Source organism: Myripristis murdjan, chromosome 1 (assembly GCF_902150065.1).
Source record: "Myripristis murdjan chromosome 1, fMyrMur1.1, whole genome shotgun sequence".
In the NCBI taxonomy this organism is placed as follows: domain Eukaryota; kingdom Metazoa; phylum Chordata; class Actinopteri; order Holocentriformes; family Holocentridae; genus Myripristis; species Myripristis murdjan.
Window position 1 is genome coordinate 19,285,572 of NC_043980.1, and position 25,031 is coordinate 19,310,602.

Genomic DNA, 25,031 nt, shown 5'->3' on the forward strand with positions numbered 1-25,031 from the left:
AATGATGTGAGCCTCACAGGCAAGCAAAGCAAAGGCTGGTGTGTATTCCTATTTCATTCAGATATGAGCAGGGAATATTCCAATATCATATTTGATCAGCAAAAGAAACGAAAAAAGAAAAGAAAAGGGTCCATATTTCACGCGGTGTGATTTAAAACCACAGGGGCGGCAGTCAGAGGCATCAATCAATCTCGCTCACTATTTGTGCCACTTGTGCGTCACTGGGTGCGCACGGCGTCCTGCCTGTTGCTGCTGCTGGAGGAGCGACTCTGCGTTCACTCCCGCATTCAACAGGCATGGAAGAAAACGACTAGTTTGCTTGCATTCAATCCCAAATATCTGATTTACCTGGCGCACAGCTGTGCCACAGAGCTTGTGTGTCCTGGGCAGGCAGGGTAAAGGTAGCTGTTTTGCGCGCTGGGTGCCTTACACTCACAGCCACTTCTCTAAGGTCTAGCTTTAATTCCTCGGCAGATCTCTCTCGTCAAACAACTAAAGCACAGTATTATCGTTTGGGTGAAAATATCAGAGGATGGCGGCTCCGCAAAACGGATCGGCGAATTTAACGGTGAACGGCACCAACCCGTTTGTCCAGCCGCCGTGGCGCGTCGCCCTGTGGTCTGTGGCGTACAGCTCCGTGCTGGCAGTGGCGGTGTTTGGAAACCTCATCGTAATATGGATCATTCTCGCCCACAAGCGAATGAGGACCGTGACAAATTATTTCCTTTTAAATCTGGCATTTTCTGACGCGTCAATGGCAGCCTTCAACACTTTGATAAACTTTATCTACGCTGCCCACGGAGAGTGGTACTTTGGAGAGGCTTACTGCAAATTCCACAACTTTTTCCCGGTGACATCCGTGTTCGCAAGCATCTACTCGATGACGGCGATCGCTGTGGACAGGTGGGTTCATGAAACATTCAAAGAGAAAAACGCAATAGGCAAAAGAGTGATTGATGATTTCGCTCTCTCTCTCTCTCTCTCTCTCTCTGCGCTGCTGGAAGTGGTAGATCAGCTAGTCGGAGGTATATTGAATTGGAGATTAAAGGGAAGACGGCATCCACTGAAAGTGGACACACCTCGTCTTAACACACCTTGACATTCATCAAAAGAGCCATGAAATATCCTGAGCACAGGCACTAAAGCATGAAAATGTAACGCTATTGGATAGATATGAAAAACATCCTTGTCACCCAACGACTTTAATCTCAAATGCCTCAAGCATTTTTATTTATTTATTTATTTATTCATTTGGGTCATCTATTTCCTAAGGTAAGGTGTGATCGGTCTTGTTGGTCACTCTGCCTGCCACCAGAGACAGGAAAAAATAGCCTACAGTAAACACGTTTATTCCGTTATTTCTTGAAGACAGACAGGAGCTCATTGAAAATGGTCTGACATGATTCATTCAGATGAAGTCATTTGCAGTTTATCTTATGCACACACTATTACAGCTTATAACTTATTTATGGATTCCTTGGGGGTGGGGATGGGGGGGGATCCAAAGGAACATACACATTCATTACGCTGATGGGGTGTGTGTTGTGTGTGTGTGTGTGTGTGTGTGTGTGGGGGGGGGGGGGGGGGGGGGGGGGGGGGGGTTATAACTCCTTAAGCTTATAGGTTATATTGTGCATCTAATTCACATTGTTTCACCACGGCATGAGTCAGCGTGGAGTGTTGATATGATCTCTGTTGATTTGTTCAGTATGCATTCATTTTGGTTCTAAGTGAACTGCGGGTTTATTACTGGCTCGTGATTTGCATAGAGGAATGGTGGTTATAACTCCTTAAGCTTATAGGTTATTGTGCATCTAATTCACATTGTTTCACCAGTCATGAGTCAGCGGGGAGTGTTGATATGATCTCTGTTGATTTGTTCAGTATGCATTCATTTTGGTTCTAAGTGAACTGCGGGTTTATTACTGGCTCGTGATTTGCATAGAGGAATGGTGGTAACCCAGCAGGGTGTCTTGGTCTTCACAAGCCTGCCCCCCCTCCACACACACACATTTATTTTTAAGTTTCTCTTGTAGGGATGAATCATGGACAAGACAGGAGCTGTTCTTTCAGGAGTCAGAAGCAGTGAATGCTTCGAGTCAGCACCCAATAAAATGTCACCCCACCAATCTCCTTTAACACAATCTCTCTCTCTCCCTCTCTTTGTCTCTCTCTCTCTCTCTCTCTCTCTCACACACACACACACACACACACACACACATTTTCATATTATTTATCTGAGATCTCTCACATGCTGTCTTTCCATTCTGCCCCCCCCCACCCCCCCCCCCCCCCCCCCCCCCCCCCCCCCCCCCCCCCCCCCCCCCCCCCCCCCCCCCATTTCAAATAATACTAGTCACTATCACAGTTTCTGCAGTCTTTGATATCAATCAATAGCCCATCATACGTCATAATACTTAAATAAAGGGATTAGACTGATTGAAGAAGCAGCCAAAGGCCATAAATCCTGATATTAAAAAAAATGCATGCAGATACAACATGTGCACAGCAGAGTGCCAGACCATGCTGCACGTTGTATCATAAGTGTGAGATTGGTTTCCTTCTCTCGTACCTTGCCTTGGCACACAAAGGGATTTGCATTTCCTCAGGCCCTGCTCATTTTGGCTTTTCTACCATGTCGGCAGCAAGTTCCATGTGTTTGTGTTTTTGGTCTGGAATGTCCCTCCGATTTCGTCAACTGTGTGCTGAGAAAAAGAACATCGGTATGACCTGCATGATGTAGATGTAACCTCCGGTCATGCTTTTTGTAACCCAAGTGCAGGGCTGTCTCCGCTCTGATGTCTTGAAATGGCACAAGGCCACAGTTCGTGATCATCTGTGAATGTGTCCTTCCTGCTCTCCCTCTCTCTGTCTTTCTCTCTCTGTGTGCACTTACCCAGTGTATTCCCATGGGCACTGACGCAAAATAAATGCAGGTTGCTGTGTGAGAGGTGACAGGCTAAGGCTTAAAAGTTTCTTATGATAGCATGGCTGGTGGCATTTTTCCATGTCTGCTGCCATTATTTTCTTGGGTGTTGTGTTGAGGCATGGATGTGTGGTTTATAGAGTCACGTAGGCTATCGTAGGGCACGTAGGGATGTAAATCAGTTAAATCGGTTATTTTGTATTACTCTTGAGTACTATCTTGAAATTGGAGTGTTCTTAAAAGTCATTCACTGTAATAAAATTTAATTTTAGGGGCTGCATTTTCTATACATTTCAGCAGTGCAGCTTGGACATTCTTGTAGGATAATTGTAGGATCTGTTTTAACTACTGGTCTTACTAGTGCTGCATATATGTTGGCAGTTATTTTATAGTTAATATTTTGTAGCTCACTTGCTAAAAATATACGCATTGGAGTGTTTGTGTTTCTACTGTGTTTTGGTGTTATTTACGTGCATGCTGCTGCAGCTGCTCTCCTTGTGTTTCACCGAGGGTTGGGCTCAGCTCCTCTTGCACTAAAAGCTTATCACTTCAACAAACTATCAGCAACTACATCTGCTGTTTGACTGAAGCACTGTCTTTGATTTTTTTTTTTTTTTTTTTTTTTTTTTAAGTGCAATGTTGTGTCACAAATTCATTGATATTCATTATATGGTGATTTTTTCTTATTGAATAGTTGCAAATGTATTCACCCATCATGTTATTAAACACTTTCTGATGACAAAATGTCCTTAAATCATACAGAACACACAATTCAGAGGAATATGAAATGGAAAACATGGAATTTGGGAAAAAGAATAAAACGGAATCTGGAAAAAATTAAAACAGATTTCATAGGACCCTACATGCCATTGCTAGCTGAAGCTCCACATAAGACTGATGCACTTTGCTTGCCCTTGTATCTTCTGATGAAATGTTTGATATAGATTGGTAAAATAATCCTCGGTAATATGGTGGATTTATATCCAGGAACAGCACAAAATTGGCGTGCTGTTCTAACGAGGGAGGTGCTACTGTTAGTACAATTTGTGCAGTCGGGGTGATCGGGGTGTGCGTGAGGGTGTGCGTGTGTGTGGTGGGGGTTCGCTCGCTCTTACATGTGAAAACAGCTTTTAATCCTCAGCAAAAGCGTTCATTTGACTCAGGAGAAATCAAATGATAAGCCTCTCTCTGCATGATGTTTTTGACACAGTTGTAATGAAAAATGACATGTCAGTTGACCTCTTCATCTCTGTCAGCCTCTGATGATCACCTGTTGCATCCTGTCTTGCTCTGGGCTAATCTGTACAGCATTTGCTTGCAAAGTTTCTATATTTCAGTATGTATGCATGGTACATCTTACACTGCACATAAACAGACACATATGTAGCTATGTAGAGACTACATTGTCATTTTTTTTTTTTTTTTTTTTTTTTTTTACATATGGTAGATCTATCTGTGATTTTTTAGATGGACTGTCAGCAGTACATATATCCAGATTTGCTCATTATGTTTGTTATGTTTGTGCACATGCCCGCACACCTGGTCACTTTCTGTACACTTGTAGGAAGTTTATGATTCCTTAATGTGACTATGAGTACGTATTTGCATATGTTGTGCATATGCTGTCATTGACCATATTGATTTTCTATTGCTCTCATTTGTGTTATATATTTTCCACATATATTTAAAATGATTCTAAATGTTTTTTTTTTTTTCTTATTTTGTCTCAGTTCAAGTTCAACCACTGCTATAGCTGTTATTTTGTTGTAATTTGTACTTTTTTTCCACACTTTAGTCATTAAGTAGTTTCAGTAATAGTCAGCTGAAGCTCCCATGGAGGAGTGTGTAACCAAATTCTATCATTATCTCAACCACACACCAGTTTGTACTTCATTAAAACGCCCATCACGTTAGCTGGCCAGGCTCTATCAGCCTTCTTCCAAACAACTGGAGTGGATGGAGATGATTTGTTTAAAAAATGGCTTTAAAATGAATGTAAACAGTAAAATCCAAAGGGTCTAAAGCCAACAAAGAGCACTGTCCTTTATTTACCTCATTATCTCCAGATTTGGTCATGCTACAATGATCTGGTGGAGGAGTTGTGGACTTTGTCATATATTGTTGTGTATTCTCACAGTTTAAATAACAAAGTGGATTTGGAAACCAAGTGTACAGAGGTAAGCTTGTGCTGGAATTGCAGCAGTTTTATGCCACTGTATATAATCTCATAAATTTATTGACTAAAAGATGTTAAACAAGACCCCTAAAAACTGAGCAAATGTGTTGTTTGTCCCCCTCTCTTACTGTCATTGTCTCTCTTCCTCTATTTGTTTATTGAAATCACTGTTGGCAGTTGCTGATCACTGGAGGATTTGCCCTCTGTTGGTTTGGGCAGTTCCTATCATTTGTATATAATGTATATATCAACATCCATCTTTTCATTTTTTATCCTTTCATCCTCAGGCTGCAATATAAGCCACTGAAAAATGAGATAAGAATGACTTCTTACCTCATTTTTCATTGACTTATATTGCTGTTGTTTTATGTCTGGTTTTTATTTTCATTTTTGTATTGCTACATCTAAACTAAACTACTCTAAATTGAACATCTTGGGGTTTTGGCTATCATGTCAAATTGGACTTTCCTATTTGTATTTACCACTTTATTGGATATTTCAGCAATGTCTTATCTGTAAATGCAATATGTCCGACAGCATATGAAGGCAACATCTGCTTGCTATTTAGTGACAGCTGCTGTGGAGCGGAACAAATGTGGAAAATATAGGAGATAATCCAGTAAAAATTTGACTTTTAGTGACACAGGTCACTTGGATTATCCTGTTAAGCACAACTTTATGGCCTTTTAACTTTTGTATCTCCAAGGAAGCACACTCAGACTGACAAAGAGCTGAAACACACTGGTGTTACAGACTGATATTTCAGCTGACATGAGGAGTTGATTCTGATTAAATGGTGATTTCTGGGTGAGTTACTCTGTGACTGCTGTGTCTCTGTGGCTGTGTGTCGTTGATGCCAGTGCCTTGTGAATGTGCTTTGATGTGCACACTGGTTACTATAGGGGACAGCACAGGCATGTTGAATTGTAATCAGGTGAGAGAAATGCTTTTGATACAGCATTTTGCTATTGTTTTTACATGTTTATTAGATCTACCAGAAGTCTGAGAGGTTGCTGGAGCTGTGATAATGAATCACTGCTCTCAACAATAGACAGCCAGCCACTCAGATTAAATGCCAGGCAATTACCAGTGGATAGACAGGGTATGTTTTTTGATGACTTTCAGGGAGTCTCAAACTCTGATCTGAGAGGGCTGCATCTGGGATAAAGGGCCTGTTCTTGTACCATCTCATGAATAGATTGAATTAAAAGCACTAAGCTTTTATTCTCCAGTGTTATCTGTTATTGAGAATCATGCAGCATTACCAATTGTGTGTGAGCTGTGTTAGTAATCCCCTGTCAGTTCTGACTGTTTGATTCTGTTAGTAAGTGAAGATAACAGGGTTTTTTTTTCACCAGTGGAAATATTCAGATCAAACACTTCATATCTAGTATGTATGAAATGTATAAAATAACAGATTTGGCCTTGGGTGATTTAAGAATAAACTGTGTCGGATGTTTTGGCCTTTTTGATAAAGTGACCTCTTCCCTGTAGGTACATGGCCATCATCCACCCGCTGAAGCCGCGCCTGTCAGCGACGGCCACCAAAGTGGTGATTGTGTGTATCTGGAGTCTGGCTGTGGTGCTGGCCTTCCCTCTCTGCTTCTTCTCCACCATCCGCATTCTGCGTCACAGGACTGTCTGCTATGTGGCCTGGCCTCGGATGACGGATGACCCCTTCATGTGAGACATATTTTCTGCTCCTGTAATCTGTTGTCTGAGCCAGGCTCAGTTGTTCAGCATTCCCTGAAAATGGAATAGGTCAACCTGTGGCCGAGCCACATGTTTCTGCTTTCCTTATCAGTAATATACCTGACTCAGTCCATGTTGGCAGAGGAGTGTAACATAATAGTATGTGGAATGCACATCAATGGATGTTTTATTTTATTAATGTTTCTTCCATTAAATTTATATGTGATTCAGCCTCTTTCCCAATTTCCTTCCAGGTATCATATCATAGTGACAGTTCTGGTCTACCTGCTGCCCTTAGTGGTGATGGGCATCACCTATACAATTGTGGGAATGACTCTGTGGGGAGGTGAGATCCCTGGAGATTCATCTGATAACTATCACGGACAGCTCCGAGCCAAAAGGAAGGTAAGCATTTATGACAGGATATACTGAAAAATTCAAATTGTGAACATGAACAAGTCTCTCCCACAGTGAAAAGTCAGAGAGTCAAGACCTATCTGTGATTTTTTGCCAGTGAAAAGGCTGTGACTCAAGGTGTGCATGGCTGTAACCTATTTTCAGTGAGGAAAATTGGCTATTGGCTGCAACATGCCCATTCTTTAAAATTATTCTTTAAAACAGTTCTCCAAGTTACGATGATACTGAAAGACTTCATCGCTATCACTTAGATTTTTTTATGTATTCATTTCTTTACTTTGGAAACATGCCTTTGTTGGAATCAAGACTCTACCTCTATTGGTTTTATGACTTTGTCTAGCAGACAATAATGGAAATAATGGTGGAAGTCCCAGATTATCCCAAAACTGTAATTCTTTATTCCTTGTCTCTCGGCCTAACTGTCCACCAAATTTCTTGGAAATCTGCTTATACATTTGTTCTTGATATCCTGCTGATACACACTCAGATATACATTAACTAACAGATTGAAAACATAACCTCCCCCCAGTGGTAAACACTGAAATGTACTTTTGCTTTCACAAGACAAGACTTTGGATCACTGAGGCTCCAGAGAACCCCCACAGACATTATGTGCTGTTTTTAGATGAACCACAGGAACACCCTGTGTGCCAGGACCATTTGTGGGTTGATGACACCATGCATAGTGGCTGGTTTTCTTATTTATTTGTGAGTGGATAATCGCCTGGGGTCTGTCTTTTCTTTATAAACAATTGAGCTGATGTTGATGCTGTGAAAAGGGAGAGATATTTTGGTGAACAGCATTAGGAACACCACAAGCCTAAGAAGCACTGGATATCACAGCACAATAGTATAACCATGATTATCCTGCTGACTCCTGAAACACCAGCAACATCAGACCCTCTAATCTCATGGACACTTGCATGATATAGCGTGAATCAGTATCTATAATAATATGTAATATGCACTTCATGATAATATGCATTAATATGCATTGCAAAAAAGTAACAGAACACAAAACAGACTTTGGTGAAAGCTTTGTGAGCAGTGTACAATGCAGGTTGCAGAGCTACACACAATCAGAGAGTTAAAGGTAAGTATTGTACGGTTTTCATCAGAAAAAAAAAACAAGGTTGGACTTATAACATGCAGTCACTGTTGGACAGGAGGCCTAAAATTATTTCCACCACATAATTATCAGTTTTTATCAATGTTACTTTCTAAAACAACTTTTCTACCTCACCTAACTGTAAAATCAGCTAGTTGTTGCTGTCTCCTCTCTTGGGATAAGTATGTGATCCATGCACACTCCAGACGTCAGGTCATGAATGTCAAACATGATCCGGGTGGCTCAGATCAGTCTGCGAGTTGATGGAGGTGGTGAGGGCTGAATTTGTAAATGCACTACCTCGCACTGCCAGATAATCCATGCTGACCATCGGGGTCGACCAAGCTTCAGGCTCAGGATTCCCCTCTGTCCAAACGTGGGGTTGATTGGCCTGATTACCATGCAGTGTGTTTGCAGACTAAGAGATGTGTGCAGAAAACAAACACACAGAAATGATATATATTTTACTTCCCCTGTAGCAAGAGGCATCATTAGGCATGGCCATTCAGGGCTCCAGCCCCGGGTTATTCTGCCATTTGGAAAAAGTCAGCATTCAAATGTAGAAGACTGGAAATTTGGCGCTTCAGTGAGAGGAGGACATAATAAAGTGTAAGGACATAATAAAACACAAAAGAGCAATACAAGCGCTCCCGCTGGCACAGTCCCTTCCTCTCAGTTCCTCATGTCCTGTCTCTGAACATGCGTATCTGTGCTCAGCAAGTCTACCCAGTGTAAATAATGGTTAAAATGGTCAGAATTAAACAAACTGTGCAAAAGTTTAACCAAATCAGAGGCAAATTACATAAATACATTATTTCTTTTGGGATGTATGCTATCTTCATATTTATAAAATGGATCATGGACTCGGTGTGTGTGTGTGTGTGTGTGTGTGTGTGTGTCCATCCAAGGCCTTTGAACAAATAATAGGTTAACTATTCTTCCTCTGATAGAGGTGATGTTTCTATTTGCTGTGATGTGCCTCACATAGTAGAAGAGTCAAGAAAAAGCGGGAGACAAATGACTGTCTGTTACAGATACAGACCTTCACTAATAAATTTGGTAATAACTTGTTTGATCTCTTATCATTTTCCACACATCTTGTTTAATCACAAAGGTTTGAAATTTCTGCATGATATAGAATATTGTGAATAAAATCGAATGACTTAATTAAAAAAAAAAAAAAAAAAACAAAAAAAAAAAGTAGAATGAACAATGTACACGCCCAATAAATGATACCTACATATTTTACTAACAATCAATTTTTCACACACATAATTGCAGACTGTATGTAATGGCAGACTGGCAGACTGGCAAACTGTAGTGAGCCAGTTTAGTCAAAAGTCTGGGGACATTTTTTTTTTTTTGCCCAATCCACCAATAAATTAATTGTAGGTTGAAATTTTGAGCAGTGGGGGAATCTAAAAAAAAGTTTTGTGATGATTGCACTGGACAAGGAAATAATAACGTACACTACACATTGCAGTTGGAGCAATCTTTATTAAAAGTCATTACCACAAAGGAAACTGAACATTGAACATCACAAATTGCTGTTTTGGCTCATGGTGTGTCCTCAGAGAACTGAGCTCTGTCTCTCAATACAGTATCATATCATGGCTTCTGCATTGCTATACATATTGCATCACAAGGTTGTTGGCCAGTGATGCACTGGGCTCAGCCCCTGATGTCTTCAGAGCCAAGCAACACCCCTGGCAAAAACACCTTTACTGTTTACCAATAAAAATGCAATGTTGCACCCAAAGGAGAACTCAAAAAGAGCAGTAATATAGACTTTGACAACATAGACATATTGCAGAATAAACATTTTAGGGAAGGAAAGCTATCAGCACAACCTTAATGCCACAGCCTTTGTTGCTGTCACTTGACCTCCTCAATCAACTCTTTTTCCATTCATTTGGACAGGCACAAACTCTCAAAACAAACAGTGCACTTGAACATTATGAGCTTATGCACACTTCCAGTAACATATCCAAAACCAGTGCTTATATACCACAACACTACCACTGAGTTAGAGGCTTATTCCAAACTGTTTACTGCTCTCATGAATGATGTCTGAATGTGACAGAACAACTGTTGTTCAGCTGAATTGGACTGGACTTTAATTAAACAGTCATTAACTTCTCATGACAACTTGTGTGCACATTCCAGTGTATATTTGATTTAGTCTTGCATGTACTTATATAAGATTATATAAAATGAAAATACTAGTTAGCATTTTTGAGATGTAAAAAAATCATCACCTGTGGAGGAAATGAAAGGGTTTTTCATTTGAAAGGATTTTTTTTATGAAGGGGAAAGAGGAAGCTAGCCACAACATTACTTCTTTCCTAGATTGCATTTAATGGTATTTTTTATAAATATTAAGGAAAATCAAGCTTATAAATTATGTGCCCATACCTACCCACTTTACAAGTGGTTTTGACAATTTTATTAAACTTAAGATGAAAGTTTCTCCACAGCCAGAATGCAGACTGTGCTCCGATCCAAAGAACAGGAAATTTTAACTCTGAGGAACAGGCTCAGAAAGGCAGAGCAGGGGAGGAGGTCAGATGCAGCCTGGTGGGCCTCACAGATGAGGCAGAAAGACCAAAAGCTGCAGTTCCTCCGTCAAACTCTGAGTGAGGCTGAAGGCCATAGAGAAGCCTCCAGAAAAGACAAGGAGAGATGGAGGACAGAGCAGGAAAGCCCAGAGGAGAAGCCACAGAAAGTGGTGGGGTGGGGAACCGCCATCTTCAGTGAGAAGAACTATGAGATTGTCCAGAAGGAGTGGGAGCAAGCTGAAAAGGAGAAGGAGGTGCTAAACAAATGGATCAATGAGAAGAACAACAGAGTTGACCATCACTGCTCTACAGGCCCAGTTTGCCTCTAAGCAGGAGGAGATGCAGATGACACTGAGGCAGGCGGAGGTCAGGGTGATGGCAACCTGCCAGGATAACACCAATGTCTTCAACTCATTCATGGATGCCAATGAGCATCTGACGTAGCAGCAGAAAGGACAGGAGCAGAAGCTGCAGCTGGAGGTTCAGATGATGGAGGAGTGGAAGCCTGGAGGAGAGAGAGAAAGAGAGAGAGAGATGCAGGACAGAGTAAAACAGGCTGAAGAGACCAGTGCAGCCAAACTGGCAGAGAGACTGTCAGAAATCAGATCTCTGAATGAGAATGTGAAATCTGCCATTAAAGAGAAGGCAGAGATGACTGCCACCATTGCCACTCTGTCTGCCTCCCGCCTGAAGAAGAGAAAGGAGATGGAGATGAGAGAGAGCGAGAGAGCCTTTAACTCCCAGCTGCTCACCCTGGACAGATGTTCTTCCTGAAGAGCAAGAACATCACAGAAAACTGGAAACCTCCAAGCATCTTTCTACAGCACACAGGCAGAGCATCCACCAGCATTCTGCTGTAGAGGCTCAGCCCACTGCCTTCTTTTGTGAAACCCTCTGCAAAAAGTGTGATTTTTGATTCTGCGTTTGAGTTGGACAAAAAGATGAGAGGCAACTTTTTCCAACTGTGAGCTTTAACAAAAGTTAGATCTTTCCTCTGAGCCAGTCTTCATTTTCACACCTGCAGTACTTGTAGAACACTCCGGCCTGGCTTTTAACTGGTTCCCATAAGTGAAAGCATATTTCCCTCAGACTTGCCTCCCTTCACTGGCCTCCTGAAAGTCTTCATACTTCTTTTTAAACAACTTCATGGATCTCTTACCTATCTAGACATTTAATTCCGTACATTCCACCTAGATCACTCAGGTCCTCCAACCACTCATCATGCTTTTTCATATCAGAGTTGCCCCCTCCACTGAGTCTTTCAAAACACAGCTCAAAACCCACATATTTTCTTTGGCTTTTAATGCGCTAAATTGCTGCTAGAAAATATGCTCCTATTTTGGTTCTTTTACTAGTTTATATATTACTAATTTTTCTTAACTTGATCTTTGTTTCGGTGTATACATGATTTCTGTCTCTTTCTTGTTTTCTTTGCAAAGCACTTTGGCCAACTCACATAAACTTGACTTGACTCAAAGCTGCAGACTTTCAGCTACAAGATAAACTGCTTTGAATGAACTTCTTTTGTTGTCACAGTGCTGACTGCAGTGACAAGCAGTCACGCACTTGATCTGAAATTTGGGTAGGTTTATTTGCAGAATGTTTTACTTCAGAGAAGTTTTGAAAGAAGTTGAAGCAGTGAAGGGTGAAGTGCAGGGCAGAGGAGCTCATTTTGGGCCAATACAGAAAATTAGATAGCTCAAACCAGAAAATAACAGGGTGGCTGTAAATTGTAAGGTAGGAAAAAGGTCCACAGTGATGACTCTCACATTGCAAGAGGTCATTTTACTGTTAAAAAATCCATGTAATATTGCTAAATGTAAATTTAATTTGTGTACGGCCCTCAATTACAGCAGTCAGAATACACCATGTTCAGTGTCTCTGTCTATATCTTCCTCCTCTCCTCACCTCTAAGTCTTTTTCTTCTGGATGAATGTCACTCTGATTCTGTGTTATTGAGCCTTGTTCAGAATAGGTTAGAGAAAAGAGAAAACTGCCCATGGCACTCCTGTCAAATGTCTCAAAACTAGCTGGACCAAATCTCACATTGTTTCTGTGTTCCCGTCAACTGCCCAAAAAAAAAAAAAAAAAAAAAAATGTTCAGCTTTGTGAGCTGCACAGAAATTTGAATGCTCAAACAAACTGAGCATAACGGATTATCTCAATGGCTTTAATATTCAAAAATGCTTCATCACTACAAATCCCCCTGCCCTTCAAAATGACCAGAGCTACAGTTTGTCATAGTTAATTACCCTCACCAAATAGCTTACAAACATGAATGAGGGTTAGTAAAGAAACTGTACAGTAGAGTCATAATGTCAATGGAAATGTAGCAGTCTAAACTCTGATTTGGACCAATTATATCTCATCTATTAACTGAGAAACAAACTGATCTTTTACAGGGGAAAAATAAATGCTAAAAACCTTACAATAACCTTGTTGCACACCCTTAAAATAATACTTTGTTGAAGCACCTTTTGAATTTATGACAGCATCCAGTCTTTTTGGGTAGGAGTCTGTCAGCATGTCACATCTTTACTCGGCAATCTTTGCCCACTCTTCCTTACAGAAGTGCTCCAAATCTATTAGATTGCGAGGACATCTCCTTTGCACAGCTGTGTTCAGGTCACGCCACACATTTTCAGTTGGATTCAGGTCAGGGCTCTGGCTCGGCCCTCCCAAAACTTCAATCTTTTCCTGGTGAAGCCATTCTTTTGTTGATTTGGAGATAGGTGTTGGGTCATATCATGCAATAAATATATATCCTTTGGAATTATGGCCAAAAAGTTCAACCTTGGTCCCATCAGACTTTAACACATTTTCCCATGTACTTTTGTGTGACTTGATGTAGGTTTTTACAAAATTTAGCAAGGCTTGGATGTTTTTCTTCTATCTCGCCTCTATACCCCATAGCCCAGACATATGAAGAGTATGTGCCACATGTAGTACACTACAAGTACTTGCCAGAAAATACAGCTCCTATAATGTTGCTGTAGGCCTCTTGGCAGCCTCCTGGGCATTTTTGTTGTTTTTTCATCAATTTTGGAGGGTCGTTCAGTTCTTGGTAATGTCCCTGTTGTGCCATGTTTTCTCCACTTGTTGAAGATGGTCTTCACTGTGCTCCGTGGGATATCTAATGCCTTGGAAATTCTGTACCCTTCTCCTGACTGATACCTTTCAACTGGATAGGTTGTGGAGGAGGAGAAGGCCCAATTTGGATCCCAGCTTTAACAGAGCTAATATTCAGTTCTCATCTCGCAAGCCCAACCATCTCTCATGAAAATGATCAGTGATGCCTAGAGCATCTTGTACCCTTTGAGAGCCACTGGTACATAATATCATATGTTTTAAGATTTCCTGCCTGTTGCCCAGTTCTGGGAAGATTTTGCCTCTGAATTATCATTTTGTTTCAGAAACAGAACCGCCTTGATTATAAATGACCTTTCATCACCCAGCACTCCTGAATATCAAAAATATATTGTAATCTCATGGTTAACAGCAGGTAAGAAGGATAGAAACCACCACACTTGCAGTTAGACTGTAGATTATTGCCTTTTTTGACATTTATATGGAATCCTAAAGTTGAAAGGTATTGTGGCTTTAAACACAAATCACTGCATTTTTTCAACCCTTTTGTCTTGAAATGTTTTTTTGTGTACCAAAGGGTTGGGAATTACTTTGGAGCCATTACCAGTCCATGAAGTGATAGGAAACAATTAAAATGTTAACATTTTGACTATTTCTCATCATCCCTATTCAATGAAATATTCATCCAACCATTGTTGTAAGCTAGGCCATTCTGAGTTTTCCATTTAAAATAACAGTCTCTGACACAATAGTGATCTATTTTCTACAAAACAGCTCATGCTGGAAATCTGAGAGTGTCTTGTGCTCTAAGCACCACTGATCCTGCATTCCCACGGAGGATCAAGCGCTGTACTTGTCTCTCTGTGTGTGTGTGTGTGTGTGTGTGTGTGTGTGTGTGTGTGTGTGTGTGTGTGTGTGTGTGTGTGTGTGTGTGTGTGTGTGTGTGTTTGTGTGTGTGTGTGTGTGTGTGTTTAGGTGGGTGGGTGGACTGGGATGGTTTACCTCCAACAGGCCAGATGTTGTCAGAAATCAAACACGACAGTGTTAATCCTCCGTGTACACATGTGTCACGCTTGCTCCATCTCATAGCGATAATGGGACGGTTTTAATCCTGACCGGGCAGCAGTCAATAGATGTCAAGCTTGAGAGAGACAAGCTCAGGCATTCAAAGGCAACTCTTGTGTCAAAGAAAAACACAGACGATGTATAGTTTTTACAGTTCATTCATGAAGGTAATATATAATATAATAACTGAAATGTCATAAAATACTGTGTTGTGGCTACACTCATGCTGCTGTAACCATCTTCCCATACTCATCAGCGTCTTTGCTGTTTTTAGTCACTGGACAAAACTTTGACAAAAATTGTCATTTTCTCTTCCTCCTCCATTTTTTACTGACTCATTTTCTTTCTTGTTAATATTACTCACTGGTTTCAGGCTTATAACTTATTGAGGTTTCTGTGAGTATTGGTCTTGGTACTACTCATTCTGGTTTCAAGCTAACTAATGGGAACTCATTTATTGGATTAATGTAGAAACCTCTGCTGGCGGTGCAAGCCCTGAGACTTTTCTGGCCTGCTACAATCTAACTCAGCATTTATGTCATGCATTAAAAATGCCATTAGCATTGGGTTTTCATTGCATGTTTTTTTCCCCCCAAAACAAATGAATATCAAACCAATGTGTTTTCTTCCAGTATTTCCATCTGTTCATTTTAATTTAAATTTAAACGTGTAATGCCGTGGTAGCCTCAGGGAGATCATGAGAATCCAGTAGCTAACAGAAAGCATTTAATATTGCTTTTGAAGTTTTGTTTGTCTGCAACTTTAGCAACAATCCCAACCATGCAACCATGAAAGCCCTTTAAAAGCTCCAATTAATAAAGAAGCACACATTTTTTTCTGAAATAACATAGCCATTTCTTAAAGAGAAAATGTACTGTAAAATGCATTAAAACTGCTTGAAAACAGTTAAAAAAAAAAAAAAAAAAAAAATATGGAAAATCAGTTAATGTCTGTGCAAGTCTACCAAAATTGACACAGATTCCTTAGATCACATTTTTCAAATGGTATATGTCACATAAATGCCCTCCCCTTCTTTCATCATTAAGAGTACAATGTTGGTATATCTAAATTGGTGATCACATGTCAGTTTGATATTTTCAGCATCAGTCTTCATCTTCATGCGTTCTAGAAGATGCCTGTAAAACTACGTTATGTATAAATTGATTGATTGATTGATTGATTGATTGATTGATAAGTGAAGGCAGTTAAGGCAAAACATTGTTTCTTTGGCATAGGATAGATTGGACTTTCCAGGATCATGGTTTTGAATCCTGTGCAGTGTTACTTTATACAGGACATGCAGTTCTGACAGAGGTGCTCCAGCTTGGTCCATGCCATTTTACTGACTCAATCTGCAGGAAAATCAGAGAGAGGCAGCTTTAGCTCAGTGGGTTAATCAGCTGTCTCTGAACAAGGGTCATTGTTCAAAACTCATCATGTCTCATTTTCAAAATCCTTCAGATATGACATCCTCGTTTGATCAGTAGTCTTCTCTGATCTTATTAGACTGCTTTCCCTGAGGTGCTACTGTAAGAAGTGGCACAGTAGCTTGTTAGATGTTCAACATCTTGTGTCCCAAACTCCTGGGCAACCAGAGAACAATTGTCCCAATTTGTCCCTTTAATTTTTTTTCAGCTACACTGCAAATAAGGGCCTTTTCCACAATATTTTCCTGCAAATTAAATAAAGGATTGATGATGATGATGATGATGATGATGATGATGATGATGATGATGATGATTTCAGGGGGACTAGTCAGTCAGTCACTTGTCTCAAGACTGCAGGGTTGATGGTTCAAATCTCAACATGTCTCATCTCCAAACTGTGTTAGATATGAGTTCATATCTTAATCAGTGGCATCCTGTGACTTCATTATTAGACTGCAGTGTTGGCTATTTATTTATGTATGTATTTACTTATTTATTTGTATGGTGTATTTATTTGTACAGAATCTGCCATGTGAGCAAGCACTTGGTAACAGTGACGAGGAAGAAGCCCTTTTATTATGGCTTCGAATTCTGAGGCAATTATCTCAATAATTCAGAAAAAAGATGTTTTTTTCCTTAAGCATTTTCTCAGAATTCAGAAATATTTATCTTCTTAATTCAGAAAAACTGCACCGAATTTTCGTGCTTTGATATATAATGTCTGCTTGCTTTGCTCCTTTGATCCCAAGCAAATGAGATAAGATTTCTGTTTCTCCTCCTTTGACTCACTAGCTGGGTTTCCATCCAAATATATCGACATTTTTGAGCGAATTTTGTCAAAATGTGCAAAAGAAAATGCAAATTTATGCCTGTTTCCATTCGTTTTGTTTTGCGAGTATTGAGAGGAGAGTGCGCCGTGAGATGACGCCATAAGATAGCGTCTGTGTCCACTGAACAACAACAAACACTCAGCTAACACTCAACAGCTGATCAGGGACAGATTCCTGCTGAACTTGTCGGCTCTTGGGAGAAGTCTGGTTACTATTTTGGCAGCGCTAACTTCGTACCGAACCATCCTAAATAAGGAATAAGAGACTAATAATAATTATAACAAGCATAGAAGTGTGACGTGGTATCCGGTCCAGTCATCGTTTATTCGCAAAACCTGTTTCCACAGCAAAAAGTCGCATTTTCTTTTATTGATACGCTGAGAAATCCACCCCCTCCAAGCGTAAAAACTTTTTCGCGAATTTTCGGCTGTTTTTCGAATTTCTAGCGTTTCTATCCAAGTTTTTTTTTTTTTTTTTTTTTTTTTTTTCGCAATTTCTGAAAATGCGAATAAAAATAGGTGGATGGAAACCCAGCTATTGTCAGCTGATTTGTGCTAATGATGCTCGGTTACCTCACATATATTTTCTTTTTTCTTTTTGTGTTTTTCACAATGAAACACAAAGCTATGCAGTGGTTTTTCTGTTGCGACACTAACAAAGAAAAGCAACTGTGCTGCTTTGTTGCTCTGTTGCTTCAGTGATTTGGCATGCACAATACCATCTTGCACCCTGGCTCTTTTAGACTTAAGTGGAAAGAAACATTATTTACTGACATTAGTATCATCTGTGCTTTTGCTGCTATTCTGATCTAAAATAAATCTATAATACACCCAGCTACATGTTATTTCCAATAAGTGGAGGGGTTTTCTGTTCATTTGAAGACTGACACGCTAATTGTCAGTGCAGTAACCGTTTTTGCGATGCCATTCTTCCTTCTGTCACTCTCCGTGGCTTCTTATTGATTGAATAAGTGGCTTGTTCTTGACTGCTCCTCGGGGGTATAGTAGCTCGTCTGATTAGTACTATGCACTCTTCAGATTTAATAGTCTGCTGGAGTGATGTAGGCCAATATTTCGGAGTCATAGTAGCTTTCCCCTTCCGTAAGCTGTACCAACAAAGGAGTAACTAAATCTCAGTTACCCATTTCAGACATTTGCTTTTACTGTGAAAAATGCCACGCTTCTTTTCAATTTTGTGCCTTTTTTTCATGCTGTAGAATTGATATGAAATTGTCTTTAGATTACAAAGGCCTATTTCACCGCGTCAATTTGGGGTGCAGTGAGTGTCTCCATTTGAGAAGTGAGACTGGACGTGATAACAGCTGAACACAAACACTAGAGATGCCACTCTAAGTCCTGATGAAAGGGCTTTTGAAGATAACAAGCACAGGGCTCAGCCACGTAAAGAAAATATATTCCAGTGTTTCTATGACGCATGAACGATACAGTGTTCGGTACAAAACAAAGCCATAGCAGTGTCAGAGATCAAATCTCATGTCAGGTTCCATCATATTTTAGATCATGTATAGAAACGGGGACATTTTTCTCACAGTAAGACTGTGAGAGTGTCAAGTGTCATGCTTTCTTGATAAGCCTGTTAAATTGTTCAGCCTGGTTTTGCTATCATCAGAAGAGGAAAGTCTTCTGCGATTAGATATTTATCTTCACAGTTACAGTACAGTTAACTCAGAGGAATTGAGGAACACAATCTGCTTCTTCTTTTTAAATGTGGATGAGTGCCTGCATTTTAACCTCCTTGTATTTGTCTCTCCTCATTAAAGGAATAAATTGTTTGCAGGTATTTTTATCATTTTTCAGAGACATTTTTCCCATGTTACAAACAGCAGGATGACACAGCTGCCCTCACTACACTAATCATCTTGTTAAAATTGATCTTTTTGCTGTTAAGTGGTAAGTGGTAGGATCAAGTGGTATGTTAGTTAGTAAGCTCTCGGCTCTAAAAGTGATGTTTTAGAAACCATTTTACAAATGTAGTGCCAGTAAAATAGCAAAAGCACATGTTCGGTCAGGTACACCATGGTTACTTCACACAGCTTCTCTCAGCCTGTGTCTATGCAGCACAGTGGTTGTTGAAAATGTCAGTCTACAGCTTCTCAATGCATTATATTACTTCAAAATTGCACAAATGCATAACACTTGTGTCTCTTTGCTCTTTTATTTCCCCAATAATCTCACTCTCCAGTGCTCAAATGGGTTTTGTTGCTTAACAAATGCATAAGCACATGACTTTTGTCTCGTCGCTGGCCTGTGTTTTACAGCAATTATAAAACATGAAAGCAGCAAAAGCAGATTAGACAGCCTTCCTGTTGAGCCCCCCCTCTGTTTAACTTCTGTGGTAGTGTTTTGTTTGCACTCCGCTTTTATTTTCTCTGGTCTGTCTCAGCGCAGGATTCTGAAGAAAAACCTTACACTAGAGGCTCTCTCAGAGTGCGTGTGTGTGTGTGTGTGTGTGTGTGTGTGTGTGTGTGTGTGTCCTTATGCAGATGCACATATGTATGCACACACACACACACACACACACACACACACACACACACACACAAACACTTGTCTTCAACCTGTCATCTACACTTCCAGTGTGAGAGGAAATGGAATATTTACATCTGATTTCATTCAACACCCAATTATTCTATGTCTCGGTGGTTTACTGGAAAGGCACACACTTTTGAAGACACTGTTGCCGTGGTAATCAGTTATGTTCATATAAGCCGCTATATTAGTTATCATAACCCCATTTTTATAATTGTTATGACATACCGATAGCAAACCCAGAAGTCCCAACGCTTGGTAATTTATTTCAACTCGCTTTGTATATCCAATGTCATAGCTGCTTGTGCATGCTCATTTTTTAATCTTTCGACAGCCTGTAATCAGAAATAAATGCAATTTTGGGGTTTAAGCCAATGCCATTGAATAGTGTCTGCTAGCAACCTAGAAAGTGAACTCACTCATTGCTGCACACATGACCGTCTACCGAGTATTGTCCTGAGAATTCAACAGAAACCTGAAATAAAGAGAAAACACAAAGAGCTTCATATTGTGAATTATGTCTTCTTTGTATCCGTTGTTATTTGTAGCTGTGTTTCAATTGCTATGACAAACTTTGGCTTGTATTTCTGTTTACAGGCAGGCCATTGTTGGGTGTAGGTATACGTGATGTACAAACTTATTGCCACCTCAGAAGCGAAACCCCTCTTCTCCTCCTTGCCTCCTGGAAACAACCTCACCGTCTGGAGTCCAGATAAACAATTTCAGACTCTTAGTGCATCTCTCAGCTTCACCAGTTAGATAGTCTCTCAGGCTGATCATAGTGCTAAGCACCACCAGCCAACCCGGCCAATAGGAAGCTAGAAATACAGCAAGGCTGAAGAAAAAGCTTTTTCTTTCAGCCAGTCACATTTGCAGGCTCATCTCCCGGCTTTCTTCACTTAGAAGCAGAACATGGAGTATATAATTTCGTGATAATAGTGATTTCTGCATGGACGTACAGTTTTGAGTTTCATTTATTTATTGTTCATTTATTTATTTAATTGGCTAATCTGTATCAATGCAACAAGCCTTAGGCACAGAAAAAAATAATGAGTTTGTGTGTGTTTCATTACTAAACAATTAAATTGCCACATGGACCAGTGATAGCAGGTAGACTATGTTTTTGTGGATACAGTCCCGGAGCAGTTACCCGGAGCAGTGTGTACTTTCCAGGCAAATCAGAGTATTCAAAAACAATGGAAGTCAATGACAAAACTAAATACTCATCCACTGTGTTTCTCAGAAATGCCAAAGACCAAAGCATGGAGGATGGAGGATGCACAGACCACTGCCTCACATATCCCATCAACATGTATAAATAGCCATGAGTCATGTGTCCATGTGACAAAGTACAGACACCACCCCGATGTACTTTACGATGTTTTAAACTGAAATGAAAGATGAAATCAAACAACAATTGAACAAAAAAAAAATCTGAAAATGCACAAAAGGTAACTTTACGCTTATAAAATTTATAAGCATACAAAATAACAGACAGTAATTTGAAGGAATAAATGGAATTTCAAGTGACAGGAAAATAGAGCAAATGTGCATTTTATGGTACAAAAACAAAAATGTAAACACAAGCCTTTGCACTTGCTTTTCTCATAGTCACCAAGCTGTTTTTTATTAATAAGCTTTATATCTGTGGTGCACAATAGATATGCTTCCTACCAATCTCATTAAATTCTGTAGCCACTTGACACGAGGACAGCAGGGCTTTTGCACCCTCTGTACACACCAAGGCCTTTCATACTACAGAATAATTGCAGTGAGAACATGTGATGGCCTGTATTCATCTGGCAGGCAGATAGGAAGTTACCACGTTAATCAGAATTCCTGCAAAATGTCACCACAATGACAGGATTACGTTGTATCAGTGCAACAACCTTGCCATCAGCAGTGCTGTGAAACATCAGTCTCCAAGCTTCATCAGTATCAGTACTTTAAAATGCGCTTTCACATTCTCATTATTTTGAGAATAACAAGGCCCGTGCCTTTGCACAGATATTTTCAAGTACTTTCAGTCATTTAATTTCTAAAATTTAAAAGCCTCTCGTCAACTAATTTGTCTTCTGGTATGATTGTGTTAACCAAGACACATACTTAACATGCTCCGTAAACCAGCCCCAAATAAAATATACACAGTATGAGTTACATGGATTGTATTCTGTGTATGTCCAAGTTTGGGCAGGGGAAACAGCCAATGATTTAAATATATTTCTCTCTCTCTACAGTGTTTTTAATTTACTGTCATGTATTTATCCTTGTGCAGAACTGCAGGATTATTTAAGGTGGCCATTAATCAAAGAAAGTTAACACAGTAGCACCCTGTAGCAGGTGCTGCAGCGTTCACTCAGTGCTGTGTCATTTGCATGGCTCTATTATTAGTTTTATTAGTCTTTTTCAAAACTTTTTTCAAGCCCCACCCATATTCTTGAGAGAAGGCAATGAGGAAGATCCTCCAATCAGAGCCTTGAGTTAACTTTTGTCCACAGAGACAACATCAGACTGCTTCAGCGCTGTGACTGCAACACACACACAGTTTACAACATCACTTCATTACACTATAAACTTCCTCGAAACTTGCCCTTCAGGCCAGAAGGCTGCCAAGATTTCTGTTTAGATTTCAGGAGGGCATGAGTGTTGCCTGTTTCATCTCCAGTTGTGCACCACAGTCCTGCTTCTGTGGACCCACAGAGGATTAAGGGCTCTGTTATTAGTTTCAGCCCAGTAACAGCACTGAGCAGCCCACCGGCTTCTCCTCACCGAAACAAACAACAAATACACAGACGGACTGAGAGATTTTTGCAGGGATGTTTTTTTCTAGGATAACTTTATTCAAAACGCATAAATGTCTTGGAAGAAATAGAGTGACAAGATATTTGCCTAACTCTAGAAATGCATAATTACTTTGGTGTCAGTGTGGTTTCTGTTTATTATGTTCACCAGCTGCCTCTTTTCTCTCCAACAGTTTTCTGACGCAGCTTTTCACTTACTGTAACTATTCCTTGTCCAACATGGGTTGCATGTGGATGCAAATCACTAGTACTGAAAAATATTGCTAGCCTTTACTTAACATTACAAATATACATTATAACGTGTGATTTCAAGTGTTGCCAAATGATCAAGTGCTGTACTTCTGATTTTTATAGAATGCAATCATTTATAGGGATTAAGGTAAAACTGCCTTATTTTGCACCACAAATAATCGTTACCAATTTAAAGAGAATTGGATGGGGATGTATCAAAAATATAGAGTGATAGTGTGTGTGTGTGTGTGTGTAAACTAAAGATTGATAGAGTGCGTGGCTTCAATATATGCAATAAGTGAGAGACAGAATCATGTCTGCTGTCAGACTTCAGATTGTCAAGTGAAGTCAGAGTATTTCCACTTTGCCTAGTCTGTGTTTTCTCTAACATCCTTCCCTCTGTCTCTGGCAGGTGGTAAAGATGATGATCATCGTAGTGGCTACCTTTGCTCTCTGTTGGCTTCCCTATCACGTCTACTTCATCGTGACAGGCCTCAACAAACGTCTGACCAGGTGGAAGTACATCCAGCAGGTTTACCTCTCAGTGCTGTGGCTGGCCATGAGCTCTACCATGTACAACCCCATCATCTACTGCTGCCTCAACAGCAGGTGGGTGACAGGACAACGTTCAATAACTTAAAAGCCAACTGCTCAGATTGACACATAAATTATGTTAGATACTTGAATACATTACCAGTGACAGTGCACCTAAGATAGTGTCTTATCTCCATGCCATGACAGTAAATGAAAAAAAGGGGGAGCCTATAATTGTTATGGCACATGCTGCTTTGAAGGCATGTATCTTGAATGGATCAGTGGACACTGCAATAATGAAATATGCAACTAGAAGAGTTCACTCAGTAGGGTGCAGATCGCCACCAGGCACATCTCCCCTTCCCTAGTGCTCTGACTTAGGCGAAAAACCAGCTGAGGAGTCAGCACTCAGTTGCTGTACAAAACAGCTTTTTCAAGGGTCTTGAATCACCACAACCATGACAGGACCTTGATCATACAGCTGGTAGGTCCAGGAGTATAAGAGATTAACTGCAGACAGATATCCACAAACATGGACAGAAAAAAACAGTGTTTTCTCTACCATTATAAGACTTTTGTGCAGTGCCAAAGTCAACTGAATGGGACATATGAAAAAAAAAAGTTTTTAATATGCAGCTCTCAAGTTAAAAAATCTACCTATTAAAACATTTTCCCTGTCAGTCTATGGATGCACAGTCTCCTAGGCAGACCATTGCATGATTGCAACCGAGTGAAATAGTAGCTTGAATTTCCAAAAAGAAAAGGTTTGCTATGCAGTTATTTTGGTCGAGTCGAGAGAGAGAGAAAGAGAGAGAGAGAGAGAGAGAGAGAGAGAGAGAGAGAGAGAGAGAGAAGGAGAGTGAGAGAGAGAAGGAGAGTGAGAGAGAGAGAGAGAGTGTGTAGCGGTGGTCAAGCGAGCTACAGAGTAAATGAAGAGAGGGAGCAGAGGGCAGCAAGAACAAACCACAAGAGGTTCTTTATCATACAGTATGTGCACAAAAAATATTAGTCTGATAGACCCAGGGGTATGTGAGGTTAGCTGGAGACAGTCACACACACTTACACACACACACACACACACACACACACACACACACTCACACAAATGCATGATTCCCTCCAGGCTACCGCCAGATGAAGATAATGAAAACATTATGCCAATATGCACAGAATGCTTTAATTTAAAGCATCGCCACACACATTTACCCTCATCATTTTTTCTCCTTTGAACTTAAACATAACCTTCTGCCCTGTGTTTGCAAACTACTGCCATCTACTTTTTTGCTGTTGCACCAGATTTCGAGCCGGCTTCAAGCGAGCCTTCCGTTGGTGCCCATTTATCAAGTTGTCAAGCTATGACGAGTTGGAGCTGCGTGCTACAAGGCTACATCCAACACGCCAGAGCAGCATGTACACCCTGTCGAGAATGGAGACCAGCATGGTGGTGGTTTACGACCCTGCTGAGGGCGATGGGAGTGGAGGTTGTGGGCCTGGCAGCAAGTATTCCCTGTCTGCCAAGAAGAAAAACTATGTTACCTCTCGCCACCCAGACATCAGTGGATGCAATGGTGGCAATGTGAAAACTGAAAATGGATGTGCCCCAAATGCTCAACCTGAAGAATTATCTTGA

The 25,031-nt window shown here is 40.4% G+C and overlaps 1 protein-coding gene across 1 annotated transcript; it reads left to right on the forward strand.

Moving 5' to 3' along the window:
• Positions 1–532: 532 nt before the first annotated feature.
• tacr3a (tachykinin receptor 3a) lies at positions 533–25,031 on the forward strand. The gene is made up of 5 exons (XM_030063716.1): positions 533–903; positions 6,597–6,785; positions 7,049–7,199; positions 23,280–23,476; positions 24,698–25,031. Exons 1-5 carry the CDS (start codon positions 533–535, stop codon positions 25,029–25,031), a joined length of 1,242 nt encoding a protein of 413 aa, XP_029919576.1.

Coding starts and splice junctions, on each gene's coding strand:
- tacr3a (XM_030063716.1), top strand. CDS start 533: ATGGCGGCTCCGCAAAACGGATCGGCGAATTTAACGGTGAACGGCACC. Junction 6,786..7,048: donor ATGACGGATGACCCCTTCAT/GTGAGACATATT, acceptor ATTTCCTTCCAG/GTATCATATCATAGTGACAG. Junction 23,477..24,697: donor TACTGCTGCCTCAACAGCAG/GTGGGTGACAGG, acceptor CTGTTGCACCAG/ATTTCGAGCCGGCTTCAAGC.